Source organism: Coregonus clupeaformis, unplaced genomic scaffold (assembly GCF_020615455.1).
Source record: "Coregonus clupeaformis isolate EN_2021a unplaced genomic scaffold, ASM2061545v1 scaf0161, whole genome shotgun sequence".
Taxonomy (NCBI): Eukaryota; Metazoa; Chordata; class Actinopteri; order Salmoniformes; family Salmonidae; genus Coregonus; species Coregonus clupeaformis.
In genome coordinates, this window is record NW_025533616.1 from 611,927 (window position 1) to 630,000 (window position 18,074).

General features: G+C 48.9%; 1 protein-coding gene across 5 annotated transcripts in view; it reads left to right on the plus strand.

Moving 5' to 3' along the window:
- The window catches only part of cd82b (CD82 molecule b), a 47,198-nt gene extending 36,405 nt beyond the window's left edge, over positions 1–10,793 (plus strand). For 2 of the 5 annotated variants that reach the window (XM_041873465.2, XM_041873468.2), the window contains 5 exons: positions 811–885; positions 4,156–4,254; positions 5,506–5,679; positions 6,879–6,962; positions 7,618–10,793. In XM_041873465.2, coding sequence (XP_041729399.1) covers positions 811–885; positions 4,156–4,254; positions 5,506–5,679; positions 6,879–6,962; positions 7,618–7,695 — 510 coding nt within the window. In that variant the 3' untranslated portion in view covers positions 7,696–10,793. The remainder of the gene's footprint in view (positions 1–810; positions 886–4,155; positions 4,255–5,505; positions 5,680–6,878; positions 6,963–7,617) is intronic. The other 3 variants (XR_005999013.2, XR_005999012.2, XR_005999014.2) reach the window with 3 other exon arrangements.
- The last annotated feature ends 7,281 nt before the right edge of the window (positions 10,794–18,074 follow it).

Here is an 18,074-nt window from a genome sequence, read left to right on the forward strand (position 1 = left end):
ATGATTTTCCACATGAAGTCCATCAGAACAGGTGCTGGTGAAGGGGGGGGTAAACCTGCTAGCTCGGGGGGAACGGGTGCTGGTGAGTGGGGGTAAACCAGCTGAAACAGGGCCGGGGGTTAAGGGGGGTATTAACAGGGGTGCTATGGAGGAACCGCCTGAAATAGCTAGCAGTCCTACTGAGATGTCCATGCACTGAAACTGTCATTCAATGGAAGATAGAATACTCTACCCAAACCTGAACACAGAATCTGTTGAATCAGAGAAAAGTTAAATATTCTCTAGAGACTGATATTCTCTGTAGAACATGACTTGGGCTGTTTCATGCTAACTAAACCATTGTTGTTTCAAACTGTGATGATGAGCCTCTAAAAGGTACTTTCTCATTATGCTGTCTGCCTGTCTGCCTGTCTGTCTTGTCTGTCTGTCTGTCTGTCTGTCTGTCTGTCTGTCTGTCTGTCTGTCTGTCTGTCTGTCTGTCTGTCTGTCTGTCTGTCTGCCTGCCTGCCTGCCTGTCTGTCTGTCTGTCTGCCTGCCTGCCTGTCTGTCTGCCTGTCTGCCTGTCTGTCTGTCTGTCTGTCTGTCTGTCTGTCTGTCTGTCTGTCTGTCTGCCTGCCTGCCTGCCTGCCTGCCTGCCTGCCTGTCTGCCTGCCTGCCTGCCTGTCTGTCTGTCTGTCTGTCTGTCTGTCTGTCTGTCTGTCTGTCTGTCTGTCTGTCTGTCTGTCTGTCTGCCTGCCTGTCTGTCTGTCTGTCTGTCTGCCTGCCTGTCTGTCTGTCTGTCTGTCTGTCTGTCTGTCCCTCCCTCCCCAGTACTTTACCTGCCTCCTGCTCATCCTCATCGCCCAGGTTACGGCTGGGGTACTCATCTACTTCCAGAGAGACAGGGTGAGTTATACCTCCACCTCTCCCCTCCCCCCTCTACCTCATCTACAGTACTTCCAGAGAGTCGGGGGGTGAGTGTCCTCTCTCCTGTCCACTCTCTCCCCCTGTCTGTCTGTCCCCCTCCCTCCTGTCCACTCTCTCCCCCTGTCTGTCTGTCCCCCCTCCCTCCTGTCCACTCTCTCCCCTGTCTGTCGTCCCCCCTCCCTCCTGTCCACTCTCTCCCCCTGTCTGTCCCCCTCCCTCCTGTCCACTCTCTCCCCCTGTCTGTCGTCCCCCTCCCTCCTGTCCACTCTCTCCCCCTGTCTGTCCCCCTCCCTCCTGTCCACTCTCTCCCCCTGTCTGTCCCCCTCCCTCCTGTCCACTCTCTCCCCCTGCCTGTCTGTCCCCCTCCCTCCTGTCCACTCTCTCCCCCTGTCTGTCGTCCCCTCCCTCCTGTCCACTCTCTCCCCCTGTCTGTCCCCCCCTCCCTCCTGTCCCCTCTCTCCCCCTGTCTGTCCCCCTCCCTCCTGTCCACTCTCTCCCCCTGTCTGTCGTCCCCCCTCCCTCCTGTCCACTCTCTCCCCCTGTCTGTCCCCCTCCCTCCTGTCCACTCTCCCCCCTGTCTGTCGTCCCCCCTCCCTCCTGTCCACTCTCTCCCCCCTGTCTGTCCCCCTCCCTCCTGTCCACTCTCTCCCCCTGTCTGTCCCCCTCCCTCCTGTCCACTCTCTCCCCCTGCCTGTCTGTCCCCTCCCCTCCTGTCCTCTCTCTCCCCCTGTCTGTCGTCCCCCTCCCTCCTGTCCACTCTCTCCCCCTGTCTGTCCCCCTCCCTCCTGTCCACTCTCTCCCCCTGTCTGTCCCCCCTCCCTCCTGTCCACTCTCTCCCCCTGTCCCCCCCTCCCTCCTGTCCACTCTCTCCCCCTGTCTGTCGTCCCCGTCCCTCCCGTCCCCTCTCTCCCCCTGTCTGTCCCCCTCCCTCCTGTCCACTCTCTCCCCCTGTCTGTCCCCCCTCCCTCCTGTCCACTCTCTCCCCCTGTCTGTCCCCCCCTCCCTCCTGTCCACTCTCTCCCCTGTCTGTCGTCCCCGTCCCTCCTGTCCACTCTCTCCCCCTGTCTGTCGTCCCCCCTCTCTCCTGTCCACTCTCTCCCCCTGTCTGTCGTCCCCCTCCCTCCTGTCCACTCTCTCCCTCTGTCTGTCGTCCCCGTCCCTGTCTCTACTTCATCTACCTACAGAAGAACAGGGTGAGTCCCACCACTCTCTCCACCCCACCCCCACTCTCCCTCCCTCCCACTCCTCCTCACCCTTTCTTGGCCTCTCACCACAGCTGGGACATACCCAACATTCCCACCCCCCCCTAGACAGCTGTGGCTGACTGAGACCTGCTGGGAATCTCCCTGCCCTGTGATGGAACCACGGGAAAGTTGTCAGTGAGTCTGAAGTGTTTACCAGTAGCGCTGGCTGTCGGCTATACAGCAGATTACAGACTCATTTTAGCCGTCTACTGTTTTTCCACAATATGCAGAAATCACTCCGCCATTTCCTGATTGCTAAAATTCAAATGGTTGGCCTAATTTCAGTTTATGTGACCAAACAAGCAATGCATAGTGTAGAGAATCATTGTACTATCTAAAACGATGTGAAATATTTGTTTAATAAGTCAGAAAAAGTCAGCCTTTCCCGCTAGAAAGAACAATATGCATCTTCTTAGGCGATCTATTGATAGGACAGGTACCTGTCAGTCACAAAGTGAGCGATGACTGGTTTGACAGTCCGCTGTCTGTCCCGCCTCCCGGTACCTGGGGTTGTGTGCGCTGTGGTAGTAGTCACATTTCTTTACACGGAGGGAGAGAGCATGATGCTTCATCATCTCTGTGAGTGAATTTGCACACAGAGGCATCATGCCGAAAGGGGGCAAAGGGGCACATGCCCCGTCCGATTTGCTCTGTTTAAGAAAATACATACAGTAACAGTCAAATGTTTTGGCACTCCTGGCACATTCATGGGTTTTTCTTTATTTGTACTATTTTTTACATTGTAGAATAACAGTGAAGACATCAAAACTATGAAATAACACATGTGTTGCTGCAATGTGTTGGTCTATGATGGGATATTGCCCCCTATAGGTAGGAGAAGGGCACTGGCTGTACAGCCAGGGTTGGTCTTCTGTAACTCCACTGTAACATAACAGCATAGATGCACAGTTGAGTTGGAGGTATTTTAGTTTTTACCAGAGTGAAAGCCCTCAAATAATGTTATTGTAGAATAATGTTGTTCGCAATTTCATATCATAACTTGTTTCGGCCTGTGATTGAAGGAGAAAGCAATAATGACCTGGGCTTGGTGTATTAGGTTGTGTGTCTGAACAATCCAGATATCTGCCTTTTGTGTGTGTGTGTGTCTGTGTCTGTTTGTGTGTGTCCTGGTCTCCAGTCCAGACTTGATCTCTGTGTTTGGGGTTTACCACAGGGCAGGGTAGGGTCACAATTTCCCAGTACCAGAACAGGGGGAGGCTACCTCCCCTCCCTCACTGTCATGGTTTTATCCCCTCCCCTCTTCCCCTCCCCACTCCTCTTCTCCTCTTCCCTCCCCTCCCCGTCCCCTCTTCTCCTTCCCTCCCCTCCCCTCCCCTCTTCTCCTCCTCCCCTCTTCCCCTCTTCCCCTCCCCACTCCTCCTCCCCTCTTCCCCTCCCCATTCCCCTCCCCACTCCTCCTCCCCTCCCCACTCCTCTCCTCCCCACTCCTCCTCCCCTTCCCCTCCCCATTCCCCTCCCCACTCCTCCTCCCCTCCCCTCCCCACTCCTCTCCTCCCCTCTTCCCCTCCCCACTCCTCCTCCCCTCTCCTCTCCTCTCCTCTCCTCCCCTCTTCCCCTCCCCACTCCTCCTCCCTCCCCACTCCTCTCCTCCCTCTTCTCTTCCCCTCTTCTCTTCCCCTCCCCTCTTCTCTTCCCCTCCCCTCTTCCCCTCTTCTCTTTCCCTCCCCTCTTCTCTTCCCCTCCCCTCTTCCCCTCTTCTCCTCCCCTCCCCTCTTCCCCTCTTCTCTTCCCCTCCCCTCTTCTCTTTCCCTCCCATGGCCTTATAGAGACACCCCTTTATTATTATTATTGTTATTGTTATTATTATTATTATTATTATTATTATTATTATTATTATTATCCATTATTATTCATTACACTGTTCTTTGCCAACAGATCTGATCAGATCTGTAAGACCAACCTGGGCCCATATTCACCAAGTGAAGGCTGCAGCTCTAGGATCAGAATTTAGTCATAAACTCATTCTTCCCTGTCTCTTCCCCAGCTGCAGCAGGAGATGTCCACCATCGTCAAGGGGATGCTGGTCAACTACACTGGTCAGAACAGGACCACAGAACACTCCTGGGACTACATACAGAGGACGGTGAGTAGCTGGACCTGCCTTAGTTTCGCCTTTATCAACATTTATATTTTAGTTCAGTCGTCAACTGAATGTAATATCACTGTGCTTTTAACTGTGTAAAAGCACAAGCACTCTCATAGCACTGTTTATCCAAAGGTTTCCATTTTAACATCCCACTCCCCTGTTCATTTGTTGCTCTTCTTGGCTCCCCTCCTCTCACCCCATAGTGTTCCTGAGAGCATCAGCCAAGGCGTGTTGGGTTTCACATGCTGTTTGAACACTGGACTGTTTCATATTAATCATGCTTTCTCTTTCTCTCCCTCCTTCCCCCCCTTCTCTTTCTCTCCCTCCTTCCCCCCTTCTCTTCCTCTCCCCCCTTCCCCCCTTCCCCCCTTCTCTTCCTCTTCCTACTTCCCCCCTTCTCTTCCTCTCCCTCCTTCCCCCTTCTCTTCCTCTTCCTCTCCCTCCTTCCCCCCCTTCTCTTCCTCTCCCCCCTTCCCCCCTTCTCTTCCTCTCCCCCCTTCCCCCCTTCTCTTTCTCTCCCTCCTTCCCCCCTTCTCTTCCTCTTCCTCCTTCCCCCCTTCTCTTCCTCTCCCTCCTTCCCCCTTCTCTTCCTCTCCCTCCTTCCCCCCTTCTCTTCCTCTCCCTCCTTCCCCCCTTCTCTTCCTCTCTCTCCTTCCCCCCTTCTCTTCCTCTCCCTCTTTCCCCCCTTCTCCTCCTCTCCCTCCTTCCCCTCTTCTCTTCCTCTCTCTCCTTCCCCCCTTATCTTCCTCTCCTTCCTTCCCCCCTTCTCTTCCTCTCCCTCCTTCCCCCTTCTCTTCCTCTCCCTCCTTCCCCCTTCTCTTCCTCTCCCTCCTTCCCCCCTTCTCTTCCTCTCTCTCCTTCCCCCCTTCTCTTCCTCTCCCTCCTTCCCCCTTCTCTTCCTCTCTCTCCTTCCCCCCTTCTCTTCCTCTCCCTCTTTCCCCCCTTCTCCTCCTCTCCCTCCTTCCCCTCTTCTCTTCCTCTCTCTCCTTCCCCCCTTATCTTCCTCTCCCTCCTTCCCCCCTTCTCTTCCTCTCCCTCCTTCCCCCTTCTCTTCCTCTCCCTCCTTCCCCCCTTCTCTTCCTCTCCCTCCTTCCCCCCTTCTCTTCCTCTCTCTCCTTCCCCCCTTCTCTTCCTCTCCCTCCTTCCCCCCTTCTCTTCCTCTCTCTCCTTCCCCCCTTCTCTTCCTCTCCCCCCTTCCCCCCTTCTCTTCCTCTCCCTCCTTCCCCCTTTCCTTTCCTCTGCCTCCAGATGAAGTGTTGTGGTTGGATGGGTCCAAGTAACTGGTTGGAGAACGTGTGGATCGGGAACAGTTCCGACTCCCTGTATTCCTGCTCCTGTCGAAATGAAACCCTGCCCGGGACAGATGTCAAGGAGACTGGGCTCTGTGAACACCTCTCTGCTGACCTGCCAGTATACCAAACGGTATGTTAGAGAGGGGAAGAGAGAGGGAACAGACATGAAGGAGACTGGGCTCTGTGAACACCTCTCTGTTGACCTGCCTGTAAACTAAACGGTATTCTAGAGAGGGACAGTAGCCCTGACATAGTTATGGTTCTAGTAGTAAGTGTCGTATGGTTTTTGTAAACGGGCAGGCCGGTGGAGAGGTGCATTGGGATTAGAACCAGAGCTATCTCGGTGGGCAGAATTTGTCACATGACATCTTAATGATGTCATTTTCTGGTTGTAATTCAGTATGACGGGACTACAGTACCAGTTCAGGGTTACAACGGTACTGCATCCCTCTACAGTGCTACTGTATGTTGACAGCTACTCACAGTCTCCAAACTCCAGACCCTGTGTTTGTATTGAGTAAAGACCTTTATTCACACAGCAGAGGAACTCCCATGTTTCCCTGTAGGGCAGATGACTGTTTTAATAGAGGGATTCTTTGTATGGATTCTATTCTCTCTCTCTCTCAAGCCAGCCGCTGGTTGTTATTCTACCTCTACAGGCCCAGCCAAAGACAACACACACACACACCAGTACACACGCACACACACACACACACACACACCACACACTGTTCCACCTCGTCCAAAGACAACAGTTGTTTGGCGAGCGCTCCGTGTTCTGTCAGGTTTAGCTCACCCCCTCAATGGTCTCTCTTTCTGCACTCCTCTCCTCCCTTCTCTGTCTTTCTGCACTCCTCTCCTCCCTTCTCTGTCTTTCTGCACTCCTCTCCTCCCTTCTCTCTCTTTCTCTCTCTCTCCTCTAAAAGTGAAAGAGGACAGGAACTTGCATTTAGCATTCTGACGGGTTTTTACTTTGCCATTTCTTTATATCTGTATATTAGCTGAATGTTTTTATTTAATCGTTTCTCTAAATAGCGAAATCTCTTTCTCTCTCAATTCAATTCAATTTATTGGCATGGGAAACATCTCTCTCCCTCTCTCTCTCTCTCTCTCTCTCTCTCTCTCTCTCTCTCTCTCTCTCTCTCTCCTCTCTCTCTCTCTCTCTCTCTCTCTCTCTCTCTCTCTCTCTCTCTCTCTCTCTCTCTCTCCTCTCTCTCTCTCTCTCTCTCTCTCTCTCTCTCTCTCTCTCTCTCTCTCTCTCTCTCTCTCTCTCTCTCTCTCTCTCTCTCTCTCTCCCCTCTCTCTCTCTCTCTCTCTCTCTCTCTACAGGGCTGCATGCATAGTGTGGAGGGCTGGCTCTTGGAGAACTGTGGAGTTATTCTTGGAATCTGTGTCGGGGTGGCAGTCGTAGAGGTATCTATCACACGTGCACACACACTTGTACACACACGCACCTGCACACAAAGCACCTACACAGCCCCTCACACACACGTTGCCCAAAAGCACCAATGCATGCACACACACACACACACACACACACACACACACACACAGTCCCTCCTCATGTGTCGTTTGAATGTGTTAAGAATGTGTATGCATGCTGCATCATCACTAGTATGCATCCTGCACCCTCACTAGTATGCATCCTGAACCCTCAGTAGTATGCATCCTGCACCCTCAGTAGTATGCATCCTGCACCCTCAGTAGTATGCATCCTGCACCCTCAGTAGTATGCATCCTGCACCCTCAGTAGTATGTATGCATCCTGAACCCTCAGTAGTATGCATCCTGCACCCTCAGTAGTATGCATCCTGCACCCTCAGTAGTATGCATCCTGCACCCTCAGTAGTAATACTAGGATGTCTACTGTACCCCACAATACCGTTTTCAGGCGTGTGCGTGCTTCCTGTGTGTGTATATGTCTATGTGTCTGCGTGTGTGTCTGCGTGTGTGTCTGCGTGTGTGTGTGTGTGTGTGCGTGTGTGCGTGCGTGTGTGTGTGCGTGCGTGTGTGTGTGCGTGTGCGTGTGTTATCAGCATAACTAACCCAGTGTTATGTTCCCTTCCAGCTCCTAGGTATGATCCTGTCCATGTGTCTCTGTAAGAGTGTTGTTCAAGAGGACTACTCCAAAGTACCCAAGTACTGACTATGAAGAGAGCCAAACGTCCTACACACACACACACACACACACACACATGCATTACATAGACACACTCGCACAGTGAAAAACTGAAACAAACAGCTGTCTAAAACCATTCACCCTCCCCTAGCCTGACAACTGACCAGGTCTGAAACCATTCACCCTCACCTAGCCTGACAACTGACCAGGTCTGTCACCCTGTCTGAAACCATTCACCCTCCCCTCCCCTGACAACTGACCAGGTCTAAAACCATTCACCCTCCCCTAGCCTGACAACTGACCAGGTCTAAAACCATTCACCCTCCCCTAGCCTGACAACTGACCAGGTCTAAAACCATTCACCCTCCCCTCCCCTGACAACTGACCAGGTCCCTCTCCCTGTCTTTAGTCACACACCTTTCAATCAAGCACAACAAATGGACCTGCAGCTTTTTTTGTAGTCTGAATAGCAGTTTGTTCGGGCTATCAAGCCAACGCCCGGTCACTCATCGTCAGGCCAAACACAACTGGCCAATGACAGCAGTGGAGTTGGCAAAGGTACAAACAGATCTGGAACCAGTGCTCACACATGACAGTGGGCCACACACACACATCGTTGTTGTCTAATTATTTTTTAAGTGACATACATTATGTTTTTAGAAGTAACTCAGATTTAGGGACCGTAATTAATTGATGAATGGTTTTAGGTTATGAATTCAGCTTTGGGATATTATGGAGTCTTATGGAGCCATTATGATGCGAGGTTCAGCTTAATGCCCTTCTTCGATACTCAAACAAACACCTGTACGTCCTTCTGTTCAGTTCTGTTCTATTCCTGAAGCGCTTATCGTTGGTAGTCCGTTAGCTAGCTAGATAGCTAGCTCGATCTTTGTGAGAGCACTTAAGTGACGTTTTGTGAGCTGTTGATCAGTGTGACAGAGAGACCTGGGCCTGTGCTGATCAAGGATCAGGTATCCCCTTTCCATTATGATCAATTCATTATAATCTAAAAGGAAAAAAACGGGGACCTATACCAGGGGTTAGGCTGCTGGGGACCTATACCAGGGGTTAGGCTGCTGGGGACCTATACCAGGGGTTAGGCTGCTGGGGACCTATACCAGGGGTTAGGCTGCTGGGGACCTATACCAGGGGTTAGGCTGCTGGGGACCTATACCAGGGGTTAGGCTGCTGGGGACCTATACCAGGGGTTAGGCTGCTGGGGACCTATACCAGGGGTTAGGCTGCTGGGGACCTATACCAGGGGTTAGGCTGCTGGGGTAATTTTTCTTCTTGTTTTTCATCAGTCTCTCCACTGAGGCCCTAATAGCTCCTCTCTTCACCTCCTCCTCCTCCTCTCTCTTTCCCTGCCTTTTCTCCATCTCTCTCACAGGTGTGTCTGGTCTATGAAAAATGACTAGCTACCAAGATGAATTAATAGTTTTGCATGAAGTATGTTATATACTGTATGATGTTATATACTGTATGATGTTATATACTGTATGATGTTATATACTGTATGATGTTATTATACTGTATGATGTTATTATACTGTATGATGTTATTATACTGTATGATGTTTTTGTGTTTGTGTTTTACGTTCTTTTAATTATTCTCCTCCTTTTTTTCATGTTTAAAACAATTATTGTACATAAGACTTAAGAAAGGGCTAAATAAGTGATCGTGTGAGTCACTGAGCTTGGTCAGCGTTTTGTATGGGAAAGAAAGCGGTCGCCTTAGCCCGCCCGCCTGCTCAGTTTTCAGAATGCTATTGTTTTTTGTTTCCACTCTTATTCGTACATCCCAAATGGCACCCTATTCCCTATATAATGCACTACTTTTGACCAGAGCCCTGCGTATTCCCTATGGGGTCCTGGTCAAAAGTAGTACACTTTATAGGGAATAGGGCACCATTTGGGCCACAGATTTTGTCTCTTATTGTTATTATGGTGTCGCTACAGACTCTGGCCAGCAGGTGTCGCTACAGACTCTGGCCAGCAGGTGTCGCTACAGACTCTGGCCAGCAGGTGTCGCTACAGACTCTGGCCAGCAGGTGTCGCTACAGACTCTGGCCAGCAGGTGTCGCTACAGACTCTGGCCAGCAGGTGTCGCTACAGACTGGCCAGCAGGTGTCGCTACAGACTCTGGCCAGCAGGTGTCGCTACAGACGCTGGCCAGCAGGTGTCGCTACAGACTCTGGCCAGCAGGTGTCGCTACAGACTCTGGCCAGCAAGTGTCGCTACAGACTCTGGCCAGCAGGTGTCGCTACAGACTCTGGCCAGCAGGTGTCGCTACAGACTCTGGCCAGCAGGTGTCGCTACAGACTCTGGCCAGCAGGTGTCGATACAGACTCTGGCCAGCAGGTGTCGCTACAGACTCTTGCCAGCAGGTGTCGCTACAGACTCTGGCCAGCAGGTGTAGATACAGACTCTGGCCAGCAGGTGTTGCTACAGACTCTGGCCAGCAGGTGTCGATACAGACTCTGGCCAGCAGGTGTCGCTACAGACTCTGGCCAGCAGGTGTAGATACAGACTCTGGCCAGCAGGTGTCGCTACAGACTCTGGCCAGCAGGTGTAGCAGCAGACTCTGGCCAGCAGGTGACGCTAGCAGCACTGCTATCAACCACTGTCTGGGGACGAGACATCAGAGGAAAATGGGAGCCAGAATGAGACTGAGACTGTTAGTCCCCTTAGGTCTCTGTGTCAGCCCTTCCACACAATCCTCACCATTGAGTACTAAACTTTGGGAAAGATTGCTGCTGTTGTAGTTTTTCTCCCAAAGTTAAGTCCTCAAGTCCCATTATGCAATTCATGATTGTTGTCATTCAAGTTAATGAGGCAACATTTCTAATTTCAGTGTTTCTCATGTAGTTACACATCAGTGGATGTTAAAACATATCCAAGAGCTCTGAAAGATCTTCTTATGTACTACCTTTCAGAACATAACTTAAATGGAGATGAAGGCTTTTTATTGTGTGTTCAAAGTTTTTTACTCATTACAGAAATTCTAAACTCACGTATTTTTTTGTATGTTATGTGTAGGGGAATATTTTCCTGGATTTAGAAGCCATGTTAAAAAAAATAGTGTTGTGAATTTATATTCAGTAATAAACTGAATCCGTCACAATCCATGTGCAGTATTGTCTTGTTTTAAAATGAAGAAGAAGTGGCCCTTTGTATCTCAGTTGGTAGAACATGGCGCTTTAAATGGCAGGGTAGTGGGTTCAATTCCCGGGACCACCCATATGTAAAAATGTATGCACGCATGACTAAGTTGCTTTGGATAAAAGTGTCTGCTAGCTAAATGGCATATATACAGTGGGGAGAACAAGTATTTGATACACTGCCGATTTTGCAGGTTTTCCTACTTACAAAGCATGTAGAGGTCTGTAATTTTTATCATAGGTACACTTCAACTGTGAGAGACGGAATCTAAAACATAAATCCAGAAAATCACATTGTATGATTTTTAAGTAATTAATTTGCATTTTATTGCATGACATAAGTATTTGATCACCTACCAACCAGTAAGGATTCCGGCTCTCACAGACCTGTTAGTTTTTCTTTAAGAAGCCCTCCTATTCTCCACTCATTACCTGTATTAACTGCACCTGTTTGAACTCGCTACCTGTATAAAAGACACCTGTCCACACACTCAATCAAACAGACTCCAACTTCTCCACAATGGTCAAGACCAGAGAGCTGTGTAAGGACATCAGGGATAAAATTGTAGACCTGCACAAGGCTGGGATGGGCTACAGGACAATAGGCAAGCAGCTTGGTGAGAAGGCAACAACTGTTGGCGCAATTATTAGAAAATGGAAGAAGTTCAAGATGACGGTCAATCACCCTCGGTCTGGGGCTCCATGCACGATCTCACCTCGTGGGGCATCAATGATCATGAGGAAGGTGAGGGATCAGCCCAGAACTACACGGCAGGACCTGGTCAATGACCTGAAGAGAGCTGGGACCACAGTCTCAAAGAAAACCATTAGTAACACACTACGCCGTCATGGATTAAAATACTGCAGCGCACGCAAGGTCCCCCTGCTCAAGCCAGCGCATGTCCAGGCCCATCTGAAGTTTGCCAATGACCATCTGGATGATGCAGAGGAGGAATGGGAGAAGGTCATGTGGTCTGATGAGACAAAAATAGAGCTTTTTGGTCTAAACTCCACTCGCCGTGTTTGGAGGAAGAAGAAGGATGACTACAATCCCAAGAACACCATCCCAACGTGAAGCATGGAGGTCGAAACATCATTCTTTGGGGATGCTTTTCTGCAAAGGGGACAGGACGACTGCACCGTATTGAGGGGAGGATGGATGGGGCCATGTATCGCGAGATCTTGGCCAACAACCTCCTTCCGTCAGTAAGAGCATTGAAGATGGTCATGGCTGGGTCTTCCAGCATGACAACGACCCGAAACACACAGCCAGGGCAACTAAGGAGTGGCTCCGTAAGAAGCATCTCAAGGTCCTGGAGTGGCCTAGCCAGTCTCCAGACCTGAACCCAATAGAAAATATTTGGAGGGAGCTGAAAGTCCGTATTGCCCAGCAACAGCCCCGAAACCTGAAGGATCTGGAGAAGGTCTGTATGGAGGAGTGGGCCAAAATCCCTGCTGCAGTGTGTGCAAACCTGGTCAAGACCTACAGGAAACATATGATCTCTGTAATTGCAAACAAAGGTTTCTGTACCAAATATTAAGTTCTGCTTTTCTGATGTATCAAATACTTATGTCATGCAATAAAATGCAAAAAAATTACTTAAAAATCATGCAATTTGATTTTCTGGATTTTTGTTTTGGATTCCGTCTCTCACAGTTGAAGTGTACCTATGATAAAAATTACAGACCTCTACATGCTTTGTAAGTAGGAAAACCTGCAAAATCGGCAGTGTATCAAATACTTGTTCTCCCCACTGTATATATATATATATATATATATATATATATATATATATATATATATATATATATATACAGTACCAGTCAAAAGTTTGGACACACCTATTCATTCAAGGCTTTTTCTTTATTTTCTACTGTGTAGAATCATAGTGAAGACATAACAACTATGAAATAACACATATGGAATCATGTAACCAAAAAAAATCTAAATATATTTGAGATTCTTCAAAGTAGCCACCCTTTGCCTTCATGACAGCTTTGCACACTCTTGGCATTCTCTCAACCAGCTTCACCTGGAATGCTTTTCCAACAGTCTTGAAGGAGTTCCCACATCTGCTGAGCACTTGTTGGCTGCTTTTCCTTCACTCTGAGGTCCAACTTATCCAAAACCATCTCAATTGGTTAGAGGTCGGGTGATTGTGGATGCCAGGTCATCTGATGTAGCACTCCATCACTCTCCTTCTTGGTCAAATAGCCCTTACACAGCCTGGAGATGTGTTGTGTCATTGTCCTGTTGAAAAACAAATGATAGTCCCACTAAGCCCAAACCAAAACACAGCAGAATGCTGTGGTAGCCATGCTGGTTAAGTGTGCCTTGAATTCTAAATAAATCACAGACAGTGTCACCAGCAAAGCACCCCCACACCATCACACCTCCTCCTCCATGCTTCACGGTTGGAACTATACATGCGGAGATCATCCGTTCACCTACACTGCGTCTCACAAAGACACGGCGGTTGGAACCGTAAATCATCAGACCAAAGGACAGATTTCCACCTGTCTAATGTCCATTGCTCGTGTTTCTTGGCCCAAGCAAGTCTCTTCTTATTATTGGTGTCCTTTAGTAGTGGTTTCTTTGCAGCAGACAACCAACATGCTGTAACTCTCAGCAATTCTGGTTCCCCTTTCCTGCCTTTTCTGAGCAACTGGGGCTTATATAGCTTCAGGAGGAGTTGGTAAATTGGAGACAGCTGCGTCCTGACGAGGGCGCGGTGTCAGCTCTCCAATCATCAATGTTTTTCAAATCAATCAGCTGCTTGTTGGGGAATTTCAGAAACCCATTTCCTGAAATACCTACATGAAAATACACAAACCACAACATAGAAACTGGGGAACTTAACACGCCCACCACAAAAAATGCAAACACAGTTTGCAATAACAAAAACCAACGCATCCCCAGTTATTAAACCCGTGATAGGGCGTCGGCAACCACATTTGCCGAGCCCTTCACATAGGCTATCTGTACAATCAGAGCCCACCGCATAAGGTGGCGGTTCTGATTGTACATTTGCTTTAAGAACACCAACGGATTATGGTCCGTGAAGACCATAACAGGCAAGGCACTGGAGCCCACATATACCTCAAAGAACTGTAAGGCTAGCAATAAAGCCAGCGTCTCCTGTTCAATTGTGGAGTACCTTGACTGACACGAGTTGAACTTACGGGAGAAGAAACTGACGGGTCGATCCACTCCATCTTCATCTTCCTGCAAGAGAACCGCACCCACCCCCACTATACTAGCGTCTACCTCCAACTTAAAAGGTTTGTCAAAGTTGGGGGCGGCAAGCACTGGGTCACTACAAAGTAGCGCTTTAGCGGACTCAAAAGCATAGTTACAGTCCTGGGACCACATAAATGGTACCTTAGGACTAAGCAGAGATGTAAGGGGAGCTACTACCGTCGAGAAATTCTTACAGAATGTACGATAGTACCCTACCATCCCCAGGAATCTGCGCAACTGGCGGCGATTCGTGGGAGCAGGCAAAGCAACAATTGCGTCCACTTTGCCAGTTACTGGGCGCACTTGACCTCGTCCCACTTGTTTCCCTAAGTAAGTCACAGTAGCCTTCCCAAACTCACACTTGGCCAAATTGAGGGTTAAAGAAGCATTCTCCAACCGCTGAAACACACTTTTCAAGGTGGCGAGATGATCAGACCAAGTAGACGAATGAATCACCACATCATCAAGGTAAGCAGTACAATTTGGCACATCGGCGAACACAATGTTAACTAGCCGCTGAAAGGTAGCAGGTGCATTACACATTCCAAAGGGCATCGCAGTGTATTGTACGAAGTTATCTGGCGTAACGAAAGCCGAGGTGTCAGAAGCTCGAGAGGTCAGAGGCACCTGCCAATAACTTTTTAGCAAATCTAACTTGCTAACATAAGCAGCAGAGCCAATTCTATCAATGCAGTCTTCTAAGCGAGGTAGAGGAAAATAATCAGACTTTGTAACGGCATTTACTCGACGATAGTCTGTACATAAGCGAGACATACCGTCAGGCTTAGGAACAAGAATACACGGAGAACTCCAGGAGCTGTTACTGGGTTTTGCCATGTCATTCTGTAATAAATAAGCGACTTCACTTTTCATTACCTCCCTTTTCTTTGCATTAACTCGGTACGGATGCTGTCTTATGGGAGCCGCGTTCCCCACATCCACGTCATGTTCCAAGATGGACGTGTGACTTGGAACGTCCTGAAACACATTGAGAAAACTGTTTATCAATAGGATAAGATGCTTAGTTTGCTCGTTATCCAAATGTTCCATTTGAGAGGGTAACTTTTTCAACATCTCTGAATTACATAAGCGTTCACACTGCTGTAACGTATGGCGCAACTTCAACCCGTCCTCCTTATCCTCCTCTAGGTCCAAGCCAGGCTTCAGCACAACCGCAGCCACACTGGAGACGGCGGCCTGGACCGGCTTACCTGAGGAACTGTTGGGAGAATCACGCACATAATATGCTTTCAGCATGTTAACATGACACACTCGGGAAGAACGCCCTCCGATCTGGGGTCTTTATTACATCATTGGTGTCACTCAGTTTCTTTTCCACTAGACGTGGTCCAGAAAAACGTGCTGACAGAGATGAGCCAGGGATTGGCAACAAAACTAAAACTTGATCCCCTGGTGCAAAAGAACGGCCAACAGCCTTTTTGTCATAATGCAACTTCATGCGTTTTTGAGTAGAGGAGAGAGACTTTTGGGCTAACGCACATGCAGTGTGCAGTCTCTCCCGCATCTTACTGACATAATCCAACACATTTTTAGGGGCACTACTGGGTGTAGGAGATAAGATATGCTCCTTCAACACTTTCAGCGGACCCCGTGGGGTGTGTCCAAACACAAGGTCAGCAGGGCTGAACCCTAAGGACTCTTGTCTTGCTTCCCTACTAGCAAATAGGACAAAGGGCACCCCCTCATCCCAATCGGTACTGGTGTCCATGCAATACTTGCGTAGCATTGCCTTCAGCGTCTGATGCCAGCGTTCGAGAGCCCCTTGACTCTCCGGATGATACGGACTGGAGACCTGATGGGGAAATACACAGCATCTTCAACACATTTGAGAACAGCTTTGACATAAAATTGGATCCCTGATCAGTTTGGATTACTTTAGGGAGTCCAAACGTAGAGAATAACTTTACCAGTGCCTTCACGACAGTCTTAGCCGTTATTGTACGGAGAGGAATAGCCTCTGGGTATCGAGTAGCACTGCACATTATTGTTAGTAAGAACTGGTTACCTGACCTGGTTTTCGGCAACGGACCTACACAATCAATTATCACTTTTTCAAACGGTTCCCCCACCACAGGAATCGGGCAGAGCGGCGCACGAGGAACTGTTTGATTCACTTTCCCAGTGAGTTGACATACGTGACATGTTTTACAATATAGGACAACGTCAGACTTCAAACCTGGCCAAACATTTTTTTGAAGGACTCGGTTAAAAGTCTTCGTGATCCCCAAGTGTCCGGACCAAGCCTGGTCATGGGCGAGTGACAGCACCTGCTGTCGGAACGGTGTAGGAACAACCACTTGACACACTTCACTCCAGTCACTAACGGTGTCATGAGCTGCCCATTTACGCATCAAAACTCCTGCTTCCATAAAGTAGGCAGTCCCCTTAGTTTTAGCTTCCTCAATGGACATTACCGAAGTAAAACACTTGCGAAGACTGGTGTCTCTCTTTTGACATTCAATCACCTTCTCAGGGGTGACAGACAAAAGAATGTCATGTAATTGGGGCGCGATTTCACTTTCCCCTGCCTTAGTTTTTACGGGAGTAAAAACTGTCGGCATAGCAGAAGGAACACTCCGTGCATTGTCTTCTACCTCAACCTTCTCAAAAATGGAACTGGCCAAATCCACCACATCTCCTAGCTTGCGAGATTGTGCCCTCGTTAACACACAAGCTGGAAAAAACATGTGGAAATGCTTGAACCAGCTTATCATCTGCAATTCTGATTTCTGGGTTGTCTACTACCTCTAACACACGAGTGACGTTACCACCAGCAATATCATTCCCTAGTAACAATGTAACTCCTTTTACTGGCAGTGTGGACACTACACCAACTCGGGAAACATCCTGACACCAAGTCTGACACTAAGTGGACCCAGTGTAATGGCACATGTACTGTTTTTGTCTCGATCCCCTGTAATGTGACATGCGAGCCACGATATGTTTCATGAGACCAGGGTAAAGCATCAGTAACCGTTACTGACTGCACCGCCCCGGGTGTCTCGTAAGATTTCAATGGGCTTTTGATCAGCTTGTTCTCCAGTTAAGGAAACACAACCGGCAAATATATAAACGGAGCATAGACAGGATCCGGTTTCTCAAATGCTGAGTCAATAACTTGGTCCAACGGGCGAGCCAAAGACTTGACTAAACATACTTTTCATTTTTTGGGGACGGTGACCGGGACTGTTTCGGTTTATTTTTAAAAACCGGGCAGTCCGCAATCACATGACCCTTTTGGTGACAGTAGAAACATTCACGGTTTTCATGAAAAGGCTTAGGGTTGTCAGAGGAAAAGCGCGACCTGAACGAGGCACTGATGATGTAATCGTTCGGTCTTCAAAACGAGGCGCACCAAAGACAGTCTTGTGTGTCAAAGCGTACTCATCTGCTAACACTGCTGCCTGGGCCAATGTCACCACTTTCTGTTCACTTAAATGAACTACAATTGTATCAGGGAGGTTGCTTTTAAAATCCTCTAACAGCATCAGAAACCACTACTTGAATGAGTAGGTGTGTCCAAACTTTTGACTGGTACTGTGTGTGTATATATATATATATATATAATTACATTAAGAAGAAGAAGTTGTCTAACATCTGTGGTGATAGACAATCCACATGGTTTCCAGACAGGAATTTGTATGGTTTTCTGTGGCTAGAGCCTGATTAGTCTTGTTCAAATGTCAGAAGATGACCCACAGGGTGAAGTGTGGCCGGAGCAGGATCAATCAGCTGCAATACTGAAGGCAACCAGAAGATGGCAGCACATACACACAATTACTGCCAGTCTGCCACATCTCAGCGAGTCCGCAGTGTTGTTGAAAGCCTGGTGGAAGGGGAGTGTAGAGGAAATTAGAAGAGATTCTGGTGGAGGGGGAGCGTACAGGAAATGAGAAGAGATTCTGGTGGAGGGGGAGTGTACAGGAAATGAGAAGAGATTCTGGTTGAGGGGGAGCGTACAGGAAATGGGAAGAGAGCCTGGTG